General features: G+C 60.7%; 1 protein-coding gene across 1 annotated transcript in view; it reads right to left on the bottom strand.

Annotated features, from left to right (window-relative positions):
* Positions 1-16,080, bottom strand: part of LOC119112378 (solute carrier family 26 member 10) — a gene marked incomplete at its 3' end in the record, with an annotated part of 27,405 nt that extends 11,325 nt beyond the window's left edge. Inside the window, 5 exon segments of the mRNA XM_037236542.1 lie at positions 2,694-2,842; positions 3,389-3,499; positions 5,802-5,984; positions 12,687-12,849; positions 15,905-16,080. Of these exon segments, the coding sequence (XP_037092437.1) occupies positions 2,694-2,842; positions 3,389-3,499; positions 5,802-5,984; positions 12,687-12,849 (606 nt within the window).
* Positions 16,081-19,222: the final 3,142 nt, after the last annotated feature.

Below are 19,222 nucleotides of genomic sequence, written 5' to 3' on the forward strand. Positions count from 1 at the left end.
GAGAGAGAGAGAGAGAGAGAGAGAGAGAGAGAGAGCGGTGGCGTCTGGCGGTGGCGGCTGCGGCCGCGGGCGGGCTCAGCTGGGCACTAACGGACAGCTGTGGCCGCCTCACGAGTGGCGGCTATTAACCACTGGCCACCTAATGCCGTAGCGGGCCGGCGGCCTTATAGGTGTACCGCGGCCAACTCTGGCTGCCAGGTGGAGATGGGCCGGATCTGGCCGTCAGGAGCGCCGGAGACTGCGGTCTGCGAGGGCGGCTGGGAGCAGACTCGTCTCGTGGTTAAGCCGACATGTCCCGCACACTGGGCAGGGTGCCGTCTGACCGACCAGACTACGCCCAAATCTCGGGGAATTGGGATCGGCTGCACATAATCTGACCACCACATGGATGCCAACATTTTGGATGTCGACGCCGCAGCGCCTGGTCATAACACCGCTCTGCGGTCTGTGTGCAGACGATACGGCCGTGCTCGACGGCACCGGTCGCCACACCCCACACCGCTGAACAAGACCCTCGGCGGCAGGACCTTTACAGCTGAGCAAGACCCTCGACGGCACACCCCACACCGCTGAACAAGACCCTCGACGGCACACCCTACACCGCTGAACAAGACCCTCGACGGCAGACCCTCGGCGGCAAACCCCACACCGCTGAACAAGACCCTCGACGGCACACCCTACACCGCTGAACAAGACCCTCGACGGCAGGACCTTTACAGCTGAGCAAGACCCTCGACGGCACATCCTACACCGCTGAACAAGACCCTCGACGGCAGGACCTTTACAGCTGAGCAAGACCCTCGACGGCACACCCTACACCGCTGAACAAGACCCTCGACGGCAGGACCTTTACAGCTGAGCAAGACCCTCGACGGCACACCCTACACCGCTGAACAAGACCCTCGACGGCACACCCTACACCGCTGAACAAGACCCTCGACGGCAGGACCTTTGCAGCCGGCTGCGAGCGCCAACGTGATTGCGTTCGCCTTCCGTCACGTCACGTCCCGTCCCGTCCCGTCCCGTCCGTGGACGTAAGCGGCCGCACATCTGGCACGTGACTCCGGCCGACCGGTAACGGTCGACGTCATCCCCACCAAAACAAGTCCGCGAGCCGTCAGAGGCCGCGGCCCGGCCCGAGCTCGCTCGCAGCGATCGCCGGTGCTGACAGGCGGCGGTCCGGGCTCGACCGGAGCTGACTGGCGGCGGTCCGCCTCAGTGGCCCGGGCTCGACCGGAGCTGACTGGCGGCGGTCCGGGCTCGACCGGAGCTGGCTGGCAGCGGTCCGGGCTCGACCGGAGCTGACTGGCAGCGGGTTCAGCCGGCAGCTCCGGGAGAAGAGCGCGGCGCCCGCGGCGGGGCTCCACAGCCGCCAATCATTGTCCCGATCTCCCTCGGCATCGCATGGGTTCTCCACTGTCAGGCTCGGGCGGCATATGGATGACTCGCCGTCGGGCGCGGCATTATAATTCCATCAGCGTGAGATCGACAGACCGAGCGTCTCCAGACCGGTGAAGAACGCCCCGATCAGGCCCGGGCGCTCCGACTGGATCGAACTGGATCGCGACATCACGATCGCGAGTCACGAGACCCCCCGACCGCGACGACTCCAGTTTAACTCGAAATATCGTAATAGCATCTGGTGGGCATTATCCTGCAACTCCGCGGAAACGGTAACAGAGCGATAGTGGCTGCACTGAGTGCTGATTAAGCGGGATCACATGCAAACCTGCTCCCGCCATCAAACACCGACACCGGCATATTCAGCTCTGCCATCACAGCACTCTTATCCAGCCTTGCTCTCCTTGGAACCTCCCCATCGTCTGACCATAACTAACCCAGCGGGCATCAATTATCGCCAGATAATCGCCAGATGGCCCGGTTACCCGTTGCCAGCAGACAAGACCTGTTCCCTGGTTACCCGTGACCGCCAGACCGGAGGCGTTCCCTGGTTACCCGTGACCGCCAGACCGGAGGCGTTCCCTGGTTACCCGTGACCGCCAGACCAGAGGCGTTCCCTGGTTACCCGTGACCGCCAGACCAGACGCGTTCCCTGGTTACCCGTGACCGCCAGACCAGACGCGTTCCCCGGTTACCCGTGACCGCCAGACCAGAGGCGTTCCCTGGTTACCCGTGACCGCCAGACCAGACGCGTTCCCTGGTTACCCGTGACCGCCAGACCGGAGACGTTCCCTGGTTACCCGTGACCGCCAGACCAGACGCGTTCCCTGGCTCCCAGCCGTCATCATCAGACCGGACGTTCAGGGCACGGTAACACCAAACATGGCGCTCAGGTACACAACACCGGCCAGGACATCCAGGTAGGTGCAGTGTCCGAGAGGAACGCCCCTGTACCCGACACCGTACCGAGGCGTCCTCCGCGGCGTCTCTCCAGCAGCCGACAGCCGCGGTCGACGCCGGAGCGAGTTCAGCCCCGGCGCCGGGGCCCGTTAGCCGGTAGCCGAGCCGGCCAATTAGCCGGTGGTGTGCACGAGGTCGGCGCCTGCACCGACTCGATGGCGCCAGCTCGCGCCTTTCACGAGTCGGCGCTGGCGGCCGGCGCCGGCAGCACTCATCCATCAGCTACCGCTCGGCGCCGGTGCGTCCGGAGGCCGATGGCAGCACGATAGAGACGGCGGCGCCGGCGCCGGCCGCTGTCTGGCGGCGCGCGCGCGCGCGCACCGCCGACCTACCTCAACTATGCCGACGGCCATGGTGACGGTAGTGGCCACCAGCACCGGATCGTAGAGCACCTGCTCCGTACTGTTGTCGGCGGACGGCTGCGGCTCCGAATACTCCATCACCACCTTGCCCGTCATTATGCAGGTAACGGCGAAGGTGCCTGTGGACGACACCGAGTCAGCGGCGGCGGCGGCGGCGGCGGCGCCTCTCCGGCGCCAGATCATCAGACAGCGAGCGGGAAGCACGCGTATACCCGACACCCGGGCGGCCTTTCTCTATCATCCAACACATCAGTGCCGGCGCACAATTACCAAACAGGACCTTCAGCGCACGAAGCGGGCCAGGCTGGCGCCAGAGCGGAGTGATGTAACCGGCCCGGCTGGCGGCGGCCGCAGGCAGGTCACCCTCTGCCGGGGCGCCGGTCATCGGCGGCGCGCGCCCGCAGCCCCATCCAGGCGCGCCCCACGCTCGGCCGATGGCTCCGCTTCTGAAGGCCAGCGCGGCTGTGGTGTGGATCGGGATCTCTGGCTGATTGTGCTGGCTGGTGGCTGGATTGTGCCCGAAATGGTCGCGCTTTGGATCCCGTGGGCGTATTATGGCGTCCCCGGACGTGGCGTTGGGCAGTGGACAACATGCGACAACGCTGGACATCATGCGACAACGCTCGCGGCGACGCGACGCGACTTCTGACGGCGCTGCGACTCACCGACTGACACGTGACGCGACGTTCCGAAAATCACGTACAGCAGGCACTGGAAGAAGGCCATGTAAATTCCGTGGATGGGTGGAATACGGGCTAGCAGCGCGTACGCCATTCCTGCAAGAGAGATGGAGGGTGGGGTCAGAGCGGTGGTCTCCGGGCCGGCCGGGCAGCCGCCGCCGGCCGGTCGGAGAAAGCCGCGCTGCCGGCCAGGTGCCGGGCCGGTGCCGGCCCCAGTCGGCCTCGCGCCGGTGCCGGCGCCTCTTCAGGGCTGCAGCCCCGTCACGTGACCGGCCGGCGACGCTCAGCATGCGGTCACGTGCCGGCGTCCATCAGCGGCGGTGGCCGCCGGACCGACGCCGGCGCCGTCGGTGGTTTTTGCGCCGCGCGGCCGGTCTGGTCGGTGGCGCCGGGGTGGCGCGAGGACGGAAGTGCGAGAAGCGGCGGCTCGGTCAACACGAGGCCGGCGGCGGCGGCGGCGCCGGCGCCGCGCGCGACATTCTTCTCGGCGCCAGGCGCCGGCGCCGGCGCCAGGCTGGCGCCCAGATTGGGTCGACCTGTGCCGCCGGCCGCCGCCGCCGCCGCCGCCGCCTGTCTCCGGCAATTGGGCCGCTCGGGAGAGTACGGCGGCGGCGGCGGCCGGCCGGCTGAGGCGCGCGAGATGTTGGTGTCGAGAGACGCTCCCAGACAGGTCAGGGTCGGTCCGGGCGGGATCCTGGATCCAGAAGGAGCGGGCCGGATAGGCGACAGGTCAGCAGGGCTCCCCGCCCGCAGAAGACGGCTTAACTTGTGCTAGGCAGACTCGTGAGACGCGGCGGCCAGGGCGACTGTGCAGCTCAGATGGCTCACGGGGCTCGAGGTAACGCCAGGCCGAACGTGATGACAGACGTCCGAGGCTTGCGAGCGCGAGGATCACGTAAAAGAATGAGCCACAGAGTTGCCGGACCTCTCGTCACTTGGAAATGTACAGTCACCACCGCCTCATGAGCCACGATGACTATTCAGAAAGCAACGGGCCGACCTCTTGCATACGTAACAGGCCAACGGTAGGTGAGCCTTCAGGCATGTTTTTCTTTGCTTTCACTCGATCTGAATGTATACCTGCACTGTTAAACGCTTAGTCAAAGGCAGCGCCATTCTTTATAAAACACTGGGGAGAACAGGACAACAGCGGCCTATTACTGGTGACAAACGGTCTCTGTGCAGAGTGCAATTGCACAAGTCTTGGTTCTGAGTGCTTATAAAGAGCAATTGCAACCAGCCCGTCGTTGATAAAAGACCATCCACGAGATAATCACGCCGGCGAGCGAAGTTTCCATTTGGACCGGTCTTGTCAGCACCGGAATGACAGTAGGCGGCGGGGCGCCGGCCTCCGACTGGCCGCAGTCCGACGCCGAGGCAGCTCGGTCTGGCCCAGCTCTGCACGTGCACGGCCGCGGGCGCCGGGCCCGCCCGCAGTCACCGCGCGTGTCAACACCGGCCTTTCTCCGGCGCTTTTGAAACGTGGCCCTGACGCTGCCGGCCCGCTGGGGTGAGCCCCACATGAGACCAGAACCGGCCCAACACTGGGCTTAGATGGACTCCGCAGTGAGAAAGGGTGGATACAGTAGTGGCTTCGGAGCGAGCTGAAATCAGTCCCCGACAATGTACTGACGTAACGGACAGTTGGAGCCGGCTCAGCGGCGGCCTGAGACTCGCGTCGTTCAGCCCGAGAGCCCGCCATCAGATCGCCTGGGGCTGGGGCCGGCTCAACGGCAACACCAGGACGCTGCTGCGCGTGGCCCCGGGATTAGCTCCATGCTCAGCACCAGGGTGTCTTGACCGACCGGGTTTAACGTCAAAACAGCAGTGAATCGGAGGCAGCAGCTGTCAAACGGCGACGCCACACGCGGCTGACCAATCCCTGACCAAACACGCGGCTGACCAATCCCTCCTCGGCCGCCACTGGCTTCTCTCCCCTGCCCACGAAGCCAACCTGCTCGACCCGGTCCACCAACTCCTAACCGGCCACTTTGCTTAGACCGACCGCCTCGCGTTGATAACGCAGCTTGTTTTTTGGTGGTTAGCTTGACATGAGCTGCGCAAAGCGTACAGAGCATGTTTGGGACGATACTCTGCTGACCCTGCAGCTCCTGATCAGCACGTCACTGATTGTTTCGAAAAATATTGGTTCGGACATGGGTTTAATGACTTAAAACAAGCACTAGAGAGAAAATCGAATGTATGTGCATTTATATATATATATATATATATATATATATATATATATATATATATATATATATATGTGTGTGTGTGTGTGTGTGTGTGTATGTATATATGCATATATAACATAGGTAAACATAACAGAAAATACATAACAAAAATACAAAAAACAACACAAAAATAGGTGCACAGAAACATGACGTGGCGGGCCTACCTTGCGGGATGTGCATGATGGCGACGGTGATGCCAGCGATGAGGTCGCCCACCAGGTCACGCCGGAAGTTGTAGGCCGGCATCCAGGCCAGGATGGGTAGGTAGCGGGTCAGCGTGTTGGCCACACAGTCGCCGTTGGGCGAGCAGTTGTCCCGGAAGTGCTCGGCCACCAGTTCGGCGTTGGCTGTGGACGGTCGGCCCCTGGTCAGATGGGAGGGCGTCGAGCGCACCGGAGCCAGGTCAGTGACGGAGGCGTGCCAGACTGACGGTCATCAGTCACGCGTCCTCAGGTGCCACATGACCGGCGCTTGACGTGTTATGAGAGTTTAATTTGACAAGTTTGCGATGTGGTCAGAACAAATGCCTGCTGAGGTACAAAACATGCACGGGGGCCGGTCCAGACATTTTTTGAACGTAGATCAAGAGTGTTTGCTCCACTCCAGTGCAGAGCCAAGGGCCATCAAGGGCGAAGCGCTGGCCTCCGCGTCCATGTCTGAGGCACGCCGTGACCTCTGGGATGAGGCCATGCCCTGACTGGGCGCCGACCTCAGACACGCGGCAGACACGTCCCGGCCCCGGTCCCGGCAGACGCGGCAGACAAGTCGCGCTGGAGCCGTGGCGAGGAGCTATGACGGCCGGACCAGCACGTCTGGGCCCCCGACCATCGCCCCCTCGCCGGCGGCCGGACCAGCCCATCGCCCCCTCGCAGGCGGCCGGACCAGCCCACCTGGTCCCCGCCCACCGCCCCCGCGCCGGCGGCCGGACCAGCCCGCCCGGTCCCCGCCCCATCTCAGAACACGATCTCATTGACGGCAGGCTAAGGAAGAGTCTATCGGAACATCTGGCCAGAAGCTGCGATAGCGTTAGATGAATCCACCGACATAGCTGACGGCGGTTCGATCGTTTTGGAAATTCCGACAACACAGGCAAGAGGTCTGTTTACGGGGCGTTGTGCCCTTCGACATGACAATGCTGTGTTCTGTTTCCCTGACGCTGCCGCATAGGTATTCTTGCAATGTAATCTTCACCCCCTTTGGAGAAGATTATCAAATGTGTCATGCTGCCAGCATGACGTGTGTTTTGTGGCGTATGGAAGGTGGCTGGAATGGTTGTAGACACCCTGATGAACATGCAAATGATGACATGCATGTCAACAGTTTAGACATTGAGCACAATTCAAAAGAGGCAAGAAACTTTCTGTCCGAGGTCAAAAGCTCACGGGCCCGTTTGGCTTGGTTGTTTAAGATACCATTTTTGGCATTCATGCAGTCTTAGGTAGTCTTTTCATATGAAAGGTGTGCTCATCTTTCATCGTCCAGCATCATAATATACGCATTTAATTCATTTCAGCATTACTCCACCCAAGCAGGCGTTGGCGTTGGCCGTGTGTTGTCAACCCATCCATGGCCAAATGCTCTGCCTCCACGCCTTCCGACCTCGAGCGGAGGGGATCAGACACAGGCGGCTAACGGCCAGCTCTCCTGCCGACTCCCGCCCGCTGCAGCTAATTTATGTAAGAGTGTCAGCGGTGGTGGCGCCGGCGGGCCGCTGCAAGCCGGCCGTTCCTCCCCATCCGTCTGTCTGTGCTGACCGGAGCGCTGACCGCAGATGGCCGGCGCCGGAGGACAGCAGCAGCGCGGCGGCGCCGGAGGACAACAGCAGTGCGGCGCCGTCGGCGGACAGCAGCAGCGCGGCGGCGGCGGCGGACAACAGCAGTGCGGCGCCGTCGGCGGACAGCAGCAGCGCGGCGGCGCCGGCGGACAGCAGCAGCCCCACTAGCCGGCCTGCCCCCGGCCGGCTGGTCGCCGCCGGTCGCCGTACGCCCGGGATAGCGCCGGGCTGCCCGCTGGCCGGTACGTGACGCCCTGCGCCCGGCTGTCGTGGTGACGGGGACGGCGTGCGGGCTCCTCTGACGCAAACCCGCAGCCGCCCACCGCTCCGGAAGGAGCCAAGGATGCCGGCCGCTCTAAAGAGGCCTCCGGCCCCGCTGGCAGCCATGCGCCGCCCGTAAAGGTACCGGCCTGAGGCCCGCGAGCCGTCGGCCCTCGTCCGGCCTTGGCGCCTCTTCGACGAGGAAACGTAAAAACACAGGTCGGGAACACCCGCTCCGAGGCACGCTGAGGAGGAGCAAAAAGCGGCGGCGACGTGCCGGCCCCGCAGCGGCTATCGCTTGGAGAGTGTCGTGACCGGCCGGCCGGCCGAGCAGCCCCTCACCAGTCACGCGACCGGCCGGACGGAGAAGCTCTCAGCCCGGCCAGCCGGACAGAGCAGCTCTCAGTCCGGCCGGCCGGACAGAGCAGCTCTCAGCCCGGCCAGCCGGACAGAGCAGCTCTCAGTCCGGCCGGCCGGACGGAGCAGTTCTCAGTCCGGCCAGCCGGACAGAGCAGCTCTCAGTCCGGCCAGCCGGACAGAGCAGCTCTCAGCCCGGCCGGCCGGACGGAGCAGCCCTCAGTCCGGCCAGCCGGACAGAGCAGCTCTCAGCCCGGCCGGTCGGCGAGCAGAGCACATCCTGAGACGGCCGAGATACTGGGCGTCCGTGGCACCGGGCACGGGGTCTAGAGGGAAGGAGAGAAGGAGAGAGGGAGAGAAGCGGAGGCATGCCAGCGGGAGACGATTCTTTAGCAATATAGACGAGGTTCATCTGGAGGTGGCACTGTCAGCTTAGAGTGACCTAGCAGGAACGGATTCACCTCTCCTTGCCGGGTGGGAGGATAGAATACAGGGCTCTAAGTAAGTGATTCGTATAAACGCACTTATGTCAAGCGTGCACCGAACATATTGACTGGACCGGCAGTGGCGCTCGCCCTCGACCCACAGGCCGTCCAGATCAAACAGGAGGGTCTGCTATCCGTAAGCCTCTTCACTCCGCCTGATTTGCTTCAGCCCGGATCAGGACGAGTCTGAGTGAAGTGCCTGCGAGCTGTAAGCAGGTCCGGGATCCGCCTTCCTGGAGCGGCAGCCCGCGGCGGCGGCGGCAGCCTGCGGCGGCACCAACTGCACAGTACCGACACCGGCCGCCTAACTTGATTGTTCCGTTTCTCTCTGACTTCTAAGCCGGTGATCCCTGGCGGTGTCCGCAGATTACACGGCCGGATGACAGAGGGATGACGCCCGATACAGAGCTCAGCAAGGCGCTGAGTGAAGCCCGATACAGGGCCAGGCAGGGCGCCGAGTAAAGCCCGATACAAAGCTCAGCAGGGCGCTGAGTGAAGCCCGATACAGGGCCAGGCAGGGCGCCGAGTAAAGCCCGATACAAAGCTCAGCAGGGCGCTGAGTGAAGCCCGATACATAGCTCAGCAGGGCGCTGAGTGAAACCCGATACAGAGCTCAGCAAGGCGCCAAGTGAAGCCCGATACATAGCTCAGCAGGGCGCTGAGTGAAACCCGATACAGAGTCAGGCAGGGCGCCGAGTAAAGCCCGATACAAAGCTCAGCAGGACGCCGGGTGCTGCATCTGATAGAGCGGAGCCGACAGTGAAGTCGTGACCAGACACTGCGACCTGAGGCGAATCACAGATGCGCGCCAGCTCTGCGCTGCGCTCTGATGTCCTCTGCGATGCCGCCTCACGAAGAGACCTTTCTTCCACATGTGGTACGACTACGAATGAGGCTTGGCTAAAAAGCCGCACGCCGCAGACGAGGGGCGGCAGGATGTGGTGGATCGCTGGCTAGTGGTCCCATCTATAGATATTTATCCCGTATGATATAAGCTGACTCCATTCCAGCCCACCAGTGCGCTGAGCTGACTCCATTCCAGCCGACCAGTGCGCTGAGCCAGACACGCGTCACGGCCAGCAGCGATGGGTGCGCACACAGCCGCCTGCCGGCCAGCCCAGTCAGCACCCAGGCGCGCATGTACACGGCGGGTTGTCAGGCCCAGGGACCATGTGACCTGGCAGTGTGACCCGTGCCAGCGACGGCTGCGCGCTTTTCTGTGGGCCACTATTGGAGGCATGCCGTGTTAACTTTGCGGCTACAGACACGTGGCCGATGTCTCCCACGTCTGCCGAGAAGACGGCCCCAGCTGCCAGCGATACAATCAACACTATATGCTGAAGAAAGGAACATATGCTACCAAATGAATTCCATGAAGTCCCATTTCTTCAAGCAAGCTGGCCTTTCAGCCCATCAGCTCACCAACGCTGATCGGATAAGGAAAGATCTGTCTGAGCAGCGTGTTTAACGCATGCCTCTAGCGGTTTGATGCCCACAGTTGCAGCACGCCAGCAGTCAGCTGACTTGTGTGATCACTGACCGCTGATTACCGCAACTCAAATGCCGCGCAATCCTTATTCTGCCAATAAAACCACACAAACGCACAAGTTCTTGAAATTACACCTTTAACAGACCATGAGCGTCTGTTTTCATTTGTGCAGTCCATCCGCTCCCATCCACACAGTCCATGCGCCCCCACTCGCACAGACCATCCGTTCACATCCGCGCAGTCCACCCGTTCCTATCCGTGCAGTCCACGCGTTCCCGTCCACGCAGTCCATCCGTTCCCATCCGCGCAGTCCACCCGTTCCCATCCGCGCAGTGGTATTGCGTAGTAAGCCGATGTCTCCGCTGATGAACTGATTTGTTTACCATTTGCCAATCTCATGAGGGCGACACATTGTGGTTTAGAAAGCATTATGAGGAATCATCAAGTTCTCCACGACATTCTTCCAATCACCACATATTTTCGGATTTTTCTGTCCACCAGATTTTTTCTTCTGTTCTTAACAGCATCGTCAAGCCGTCTTGGTTAGGTACGAAGCTTTTAAAACACATCGCTCCATTGCTGATACAGACAGCTATGAAGGCATAGCTCTGCATGCAAGCAGTTATTTCGTGTTGCAGCGAGTCAAGCGCCAACTGCGCGCTCGTACAGCAATACACTTGGGAGGCCCGTTCGTCTAGAGCACCCAGAGAGTTGGACTGGCGCTAGCGTCCGACCGACTGCGCCTCACCAGCCATCGGCTGTCACGGTACCATGCCGACGCCGATCTCCGTGACGTGACATGACCCGTGACGTCAGCGCCCGCGCGTACGTGATCCCGCTGGGTGGGCGGCTGGCGCGCACCTATCCCGAGAGTATGAGTTACGCAACTGGCCGATCGATGGCGACGTGATGCCTGCAGAGCGAGGCGGAGAGCGCAACATAGCGAGGCGGAGAGCGCAACAGAGCGAGGCGGAGAGCGCAACATAGCGAGGCGGAGAGTGTAACAGAGCGAGGCGGAGAGCGCAACAGAGCGAGGCGGAGAGCGCAACATAGCGAGGCGGAGAGCGCAACAGAGCGAGGCGGAGAGTGCAACAGAGCGAGGCGGAGAGTGTAACAGAGCGAGGCGGAGAGCGCAACAGAGCGAGGCGGAGGGTGTAACAGAGCGAGGCGGACAGTGCAACAGAGCGAGGCGGAGAGTGCAACAGAGTGAGGCGGAGAGTGCAACAGAGCGAGGTGGAGAGCGCAACAGAGCGAGGCGGAGAGCGCAACAGAGTGAGGCGGAGAGGGCAACAGAGCGAGGTGGATAGCGCAACAGAGCGAGGTGGATAGCGCAACAGCCACGTTCAGCGATCCGTGCCGACCACCGCCGTGTTGCGTGGTGACCTGTGCATTATGATGACAAGCAAACAGAACGCGGATGTACAAGTGTCCGCAAATTAATTTTGAAATGTCTAAGCTGCCAATGTGGACGCATTTTACGCAGCAGTGGAAGACATTCAAACATCAGTGATCGGGTAGTCGTGCCATTACCTTGCAGTCTGTTTGCTGCCTGGGGCGCCCTGAGGTGTGTATCGCCGCCTGTACCATAGCTATCTGTCTGTATGGCGGGGCGCGGAAGCCACCGTCCATTAGCCGCTGGCGCCGATCGTAGCCCATCGGTCGACATGTTTACGTGCAGGCGGCCAGTGCATGCGGTGACGGCCAGTGCATGCGGCCAGCCCTTGACTGACATTGACCTTTGACCGGGCGCGCGCCTCGTGGCCAGGGCCGGAGGCATGCACAGACAGCGACAGATGGACTCCGCCCGCGGCCCACATGCCTTTCCGCTGCGAGGCTCGCGCGGGGTGGCCTGTCCGGCGCAGGTGCGACGCTGAGCGAAGGGTCGCACGTGTGCCCGGCCACAGGTACACGGTCGGGAGGCCTCGCCATGCCAGTTGTCGGCCCCGTCTGTCGGCTTTGTCGAGGCCCTCGGCAGTGTGCCCGGTGCCGTGCGCCCCGGCCGGCAGAGACCCGCTGCTGCCTGGCTGAATCCACCGTCACCCGTCCCTCAGCGTACGAACGTCGACAACTGCAGATGGTCTGCGACGTTTGGAACATAACGAACAACACAGATCTTACGTTCCGCAGATTACGGTTCACTCATAAAGGTAGGTGTGGTTATGATACGTTTTACTGCGTCTGTTGGAACAGAAGCGTAGCCAGGCTTTCGCTCCGGAGGGGCCAAATTGGATGAGACCAGATGCTTTCTCAGCCAAGGAGCCTTGGTTTTATTTGAGGGGCTTTTCGGACTCGTGGTCTCAGCACCCAAAGTTCTGTTTTACAAATACCACGGCCGTCTTAAACTGCCAACAAGTACCGGCCATGGCTGCGCTGTGCCTTGGGAATATCGCCGCCGGGGGCCTCCAGTTTACTAACTTATATACGCTACTCGCCCGCAGTGTGGAAGATTTGGACGCCGGGTAAATGTACTGGCTGGTGAGATGTTGGAGCAGTTCCTTGGGTTGGGGATGTTTGTAAGACTTTTGCTAGTAATGGTCGCGACGCGAGAGAACACGCAGCGTTTCCCGCCGTCGGCTCCCAGACGGCCTCCCTGTTCATCGCCGCTCCACACCCCGTGCGCCGCGCGCGAGTCGTGCCCGCCACCCCCCCCCCCCTGGCGGTCAGCCGCCACCGCTGTACTCACTTTTAGGCTTTGGCTCCGTGTAGTCGTACTCCTGCTGGAACTGTGCCTGTGTGAAGGCTCGGCGCGCCACGACGACACGCACCTCGCGCTCGGCCGGCGGGCAGCTCGCCTCGGCCTCCGCCATCTTCTGCTTCCTGCGCAGCGCGGCGGGGTTGGCAGCCATCTGCGGCGGCGGGTGGGCGCGTTAGCCGCCGGCCGGAGCTCGCCCCCCTCCGGCAAATGTCAGCAGTGACGGCCGCCACGCGCTGCGCCGCCGCCTCCGGGCCGGCGCCGGCCGGGCCCACCGACCGGCCCCACAAAGGGTCACAGGGGGACCGCTGAGTGACGGCGGGCGCCGCCAGCCCGGCACCGCGCGCCCGGCCAACCGGATGTGAGCCACTAATGAAGACACGGGGACGACACAGCGTGAAAGGAGAAGGGGAGACGATGTCGGCCGTGTACCCCGCTCATGGGTCTACGCAAATCGACATGAGTAATTTCGCTATTTATCCACCGGATTATTGGAATGACAATAATGGCATGGATTATTACACAGTCACACGAGGGCATGATTCATAGAAAATACATCCTTTGAGGGCTGTCAAATTAAATAAATCTGTCACACTATTGGCATCCTGCTTCAAAAACGCACAAACGCCAGAAAACTGGTAGCCTGCAATCAAGACTACCGCAGCTGAGACCGACACGGACGCGGAGTGAGACAGCGCCGACATGAAGCTAACTAGATAGTCGCATATGGGTGAATCATTCACATGCAGCGGTAGTTATAAACCACCATGAAACGCTCCTCCACAAGGGGTGGCAGATGAAGCTCGGGCAGAACTGTCTACAAGAGATGTAATGACGGGGTCACAGTGTTTGACAGAGCGATGAATACGGCGGCGGAGAGCAGCTCGTTCCCGCCGTGTCGGGGCTGTTACTCTTGCCGCCTGTCAGCGACGTCTTGACCGACAAAGACCCCGACAAAAAAGCACACAATTATCCGTCATGCACACAGGTCATACAGCAGCTGAGTATCTGGGGGCGGTGTGGCGTAATGAGCCGGAGCGTTCCTCTCCGTGACCGAACCGGTCATTTGCATGAAGAGGGCGGATATGTGGCGTGCGGACGCTCCTTTCAAATAAGTTGGAGCCCACTGTTAATGCTCCCAAATGTGCCGCCGGCTTCTCATTTTCATGCAGGTCAGCTGCGCTCACTCCGCGACCTAAGCTACTTTTAGCTGGCGGTGGGAGACAGCTGAATTTACGTCTGTCGGAGTTCACCCATCCCGCATGCAGGCGAGCTACTTCCTGAACCTCTCCAGCCAAACAGATGACAATTGGAAAGTCCACGACCTGTCTGAATGACAGATTCAGTGTCAGAATTTACGAGTTTCCTTCCCTCACAATCGGTGTTTGAAAGGTTTGATGCACAGATTTTCATATTTAATTGTTTTCCTTTCCTCTGTCGGCAAGTGCATCGGGCCGGCGATTCACCCAGCTCTTCCGGTTCTGACGACATCAAAAATACTGAAATCATTTTGCGTTCATGCGTAACGACCCGTGCTGTGTCCGTCCCGCCAATGACGCCGCAGATCGCCCACAACGTTTCGGCACGGTTGATGTGACAATTGGCGGGGGGTGGGACAGGTGCGTGACGTGTGCCACGGCCCGCTGCCGGAGCGGGGTCCTGGTCGCTGCGGCGCGGCAGCAGTACACACAGTGCGCTGTGCAAACAGATCTTCCACGTCGATCATCCGGTGCCTCTGCAGCCTCGCACGTGTGCAAGGACGACACTGGAGCCTGGTGCACAACAACGACTTCTACCGCTTTAGCCGCAGAGAGTGCTTCAACGTCACCAACTAGGTTCCATAAAAACTTGGATCGCAAGAATCCAAACTCTGCTGCGATTAACCCCCCGCTCGGGGTATCTATATATACCGACGCATTGATACCAAGCAGAAACATGCGCCGGTTTGCTCAGCTGACGCCGTCAGGCCCTTCATGAACATAAAGAGCCGGCTCGCACAGTGTTTCAGCTGATGCCGAGTCGCAGTTGATCGGCACCCGCACACCTGGGCGGCGGCGGTGCAGCCGAGCTCCGTGCAGCCGAGCTTCCTTTCCGTACAGCCGGCAGCGGCGAGCGGCTGGCCGTCGGCGGCGCTCACGCCCGCAGCTCGAGTCAAGGTGCAGAGCTGCCAGAGCACACCTCCATGGCAGGCCGTATGACGCCATGCTTGGTTACGAAAATGGGGCCCACCCATTGAACAGCAAAGAAAAGCGCTTAAGAAACTGCTGATTTGCTGCCTATCTGTTAGAAAGACAAGACAGCGCAGCTAATTTGGCTGCGGACTCTTTACTTACTCTTTTGTGTAAATCTTTCCGAAATGCTAATCGTCAGTCAGTGAAGTATTTATGGAGCACTTGTTGACTTCAGCTAGGAAAAATTTTAAACGCATACTTATGGAAAAGCCCGGACGGACATGCTCTAACTCCGACAATCAAAATTTTGCTCAAAGCGAATAGAAATTTCGCTTCACGGAAAGGATGTCAGGAGATTAGCACACCTGAGAGAAGGCAAGGGAAAAGGAATACCTAACCCCAGCCTTTCAGAAAATACACAGACCTTTGAAAATGCCAAAAATACAAATACCAGAACAACGAATATATTTCCAATATTACATACTAGGCTTGAATGCGATTCAGGGGTTCGGAAAGTCCTAACGCCAGTACAAGTCTTAAATATATCTCGAATATATCCAGGTTGGCTTCGTAATGAAGACTTTTCCGTGATCTGTAACACCTGCCACTTCAGATACCTTGGAACGGCAGAAAGAACGTCTGAATGACAAGAGGCTCCCAGCAGAAGCGCATTCTTCTCGGACTAACTCTCGGGCGCTCTAAAAATACGCGTGCACGTAGTACAAACGGTGCTTCTTCCGGTTTACCACCCGAAGCAGCCAATACCACCCCACCGTCTTCAGATCATGGGTATCTCACTAACTAGTGTGAACAGCTCGATATCGCATGGCATTCGGCAAACGCGGCATCTGCCAGAGACCATCGATGCTTCAGTGTGGTAGGTGTGTCTCATCCAGGAGGCTGACACGGACCATGTGATAACACGAGGTCAGTGCATAATGGCCAGCTGGACAGACACCGGCCAGCATCGGGCAGCGGTCAGCAGACGTCGCCGTCGCTGCCGTCGAGTCACGGTCGGTCGGGTCAGCACGCTCTCACCTCGACTCTGCGGGCGGCGCGAGCGAACGACCAGCGCTGCACGGCACTCTGCTACAGCTGCGGACGGCGCCCGGGAGGCGCGGGCGAGGAGTCGGCTGAGCGGGGTCCTCGTCCGCCTACGGCCCTGGTGCGGCTCTGCAGCGCTGCGGGCGGCCAGGCCGACCTCACCACGTCCAGGACCGGTCTGGCGGCGGCCGGCGCCGGCGCCGCTCTATCGCCGGCCGGCCGGCGCGCCCCCGGGCCGGCCAGCCTCCGCCCGTCGGCCGGCCGGCGCCACCGGCCGGCGCCAGCCCGCAGAACGGCGCCGCGCCACCGGCCATCGGGACAACCGCGGCGGGACAACACCGACGCGACAGCGCCATCGGAACGGCCCTCACTAACCGAACGCCGCCATCGGGATGGCCTGCTGCCGGGCAGTAGTGTCCGGACGGCCCTCACTGCAGGACAGCACCACCTGCAAAGGCTCTCTGCATAAAGCGGTACTACCGAGGCAGCCATTACCACCAAGCAATGCCAGCCATTACCATTAAGGTCGAGTGGATGGGCGCTTTAAGTCTACAGCACTTGCTCAGCAGGGCTTGTTGCGTATACACTGGCATTAGCTGTTGCTGCTGCGTATACCATGTTTACCCCAGCTCCAGTTCGCCGGATAATGCCGAAGCCGGCCATCTCGCCGGACAGAACAGCCGGTGCATACGTGCGAAGTAGTGCTGCAACATGACCGTGCTCAGTCATGCCGAGCCTCTTTGGTGACCAGCCATCTCTCCATGTCGGTGAGGTCAGGCAGCCATGCTGAGCCTCTTTGATGCTAAGTGTCTTTGATGGCCAGCCACCTCTCCATGTCGGTGAGGTCAGATGAGGCTTCAGTTCTAACGTTCGCAATCAGTCCCGTTTAACTATGAATCTGTCTCCACTGAGATGGTCCTCAGAACCGGTCAGTGCCACTGGGAAAGTCCTCCCAGCCGACAGGACCACCTGGACGGCCCTCACCACGGGACAGGACGGCCCTTGGTACAAGACAGGACGGCCGTCATCGGTACGGGACGGGACGGCCCTCGGTCCAGGACAGTACGACCCTCGGTGCAGGACAGGACGGCCCCGGTACAGGACAGGACGGCCCTCGGTACAGGACAGGACGGCCCCGGTACAGGACAGGACGGCCCTCGGTGCAGGGCAGGACGGCCCTCGGTGCAGGACAGGACGGCCCTCGGTCCAGGACAGGACCGGCCCTCGGTACAGGACAGGACGGCCCTCGGTGCAGGACAGGACGGCCCTCGGTTACAGGGACAGGACGGCCCTCGGTAGGACAGGACGGCCATCGGTGCAGGACAGGCCGGCCCTCGGTACAGGACAGGACGGCCCTCGGTGCAGGACAGGACGGCCCTCGGTGCAGGACAGGACGGCCCTCGGTACAGGACAGGACGGCCCTCGGTAGGTACAGGACAGGACGGCCCTCGGTAAGGACAGGACGGGCCCTCGGTGCAGGGACAGGACGGCCTCGGTACAGGACAGGACGGCCCTCGGTGCATGACAGGACGGCCCTCGGTACAGGACAGGACGGCCCTCGGTACAGGACAGGACGGCCCTCGGTTACAGGACAGGACGGCCCTCGGTACAGGACAGGACGGCCTCGGTACAGGACAGGACGGCCACTCGGCGTACTAGACAGGACGGCCCTCGGTACAGGACAGGACGGCCCTCGGTACAGGCACGGGACGGCCCTCGGTACAGGACAGGACGGCCCTCGGTACAGGGCAGGACGGCCCCCGGTACAGGATAGCATCGCTGGGACGACCATTGCCACCGAACAGCACCACCGGGAAAGTTTTCGCTACCGGACACGACCGACGGACGCCCTTCGCCGCCGGCCATTGAACTGGAAAATCGCAGGCGTCGCCATTCTGACTTAAGCCTTTCGTAATGAAATGAGTGCACGTAAAGAATACCCAGGGTCGCGGATGTACCACCTAATACCTCCCAAAACCGGCAACACTCAATTTCCTAGTTGTCCTGCTCCGTGCTCCGTGGCTAGAATGGATTTCTTTTGGTACACAGACAATATGTGACAATGCTTCATGAGGGACAGTGCACCAGACCCGGATATCGTTCATTCGTATTGAACAGCAGAACTAAGCGCCTTGTGTGGTTTGGGCGAAGCTTGCACGTAGCTGTTTAGCGGGCGGGTCGCCTTGTGACAACTGAACGCCTCAACGTTCAGTGCCTTAACTTTCGAGACACGTCGCGCCGTCCGTGCCCGTCCTCCTGATCCCAGAGCTCGGGTGAGCCCGTCCTCCTGATTCCATGACTCAGGCGAGCCCGTCCCGGTCCTATGACTCAGGCGAGCCCATCCCCCTGCTATAATGACTCAGGCAACCCTGCCCTCCTGATCCAATGACTCAGACGAGCCCGTTTTGATCCTACGACTCAGACGAGTCCGTCCTCTTGATCCCAAGACTCAGACGAGTCCGTCTTCCTGATCCCATGACTCAGGCGAGTCCCTCTTCTTGATCCCAAGACTCAGACGAGCACGCCCTTCTGATCCCATGACTCAGGCGAGTCTCCCCCTTATTCATCCTCTCTTCACTCGTCTCGGGACGACCAGCGGGTGTCGGGTGAGATGAACGTTCTGCATCGTCCTGTTCGGCTTCACGCGTTTGTCTCGTAGGCGGAGAAGGTGTGAAGGCACCATTGGTGGAAATTCTTCGAAATGAATGGAGAGACTGTATCAGGATCATACTTGGATCGATTATTTTCATACAACGCCGAAAGATCAAAGCTGAAGCTGGGACCTAAAGAGGTGTCATACGCCTTCTAAATGCATCGAAAGCCCATCCGTGGATGTCGCACACGTGCGGACAGATAGCGACGCGAGCCGGCAGATCACGCACGTGCGAACAGATAACGACGTGAACAGGCAGATCACGTACGTGCGGACCGGTAACGACGCGAACCGGCAGATCACACATGTGCGGACAGATAACTACGCGAACCGGCAGATCACACATGTGCGGATAGATAACGACGCAAACCGGCAGATCACGCACGTGCGGACAGATAACTACGCGAACCGGCAGATCACACATGTGCGGATAGATAACTACGCGAACCGGCAGATCACGCACGTGCGGACAGATAACGACGCGAACCGGCAGATCACGCACGTGCGGACGATAACTACGCGAACCGGCAGATCACACACGTGCGGACAGATAACGACGCAAACCGGCAGATCACGCACGTGCGTACAGATAACTACGCAAACCGGCAGATCACACACGTGCGGACAGATAACGACGCGAACCGGCAGTTCACGCACGT

The sequence above is a fragment of the Pollicipes pollicipes genome, unplaced genomic scaffold, assembly GCF_011947565.3.
Source record: "Pollicipes pollicipes isolate AB1234 unplaced genomic scaffold, Ppol_2.1 Scaffold_7261;HRSCAF=8764_pilon_pilon_pilon, whole genome shotgun sequence".
Taxonomy (NCBI): Eukaryota; Metazoa; Arthropoda; class Thecostraca; order Pollicipedomorpha; family Pollicipedidae; genus Pollicipes; species Pollicipes pollicipes.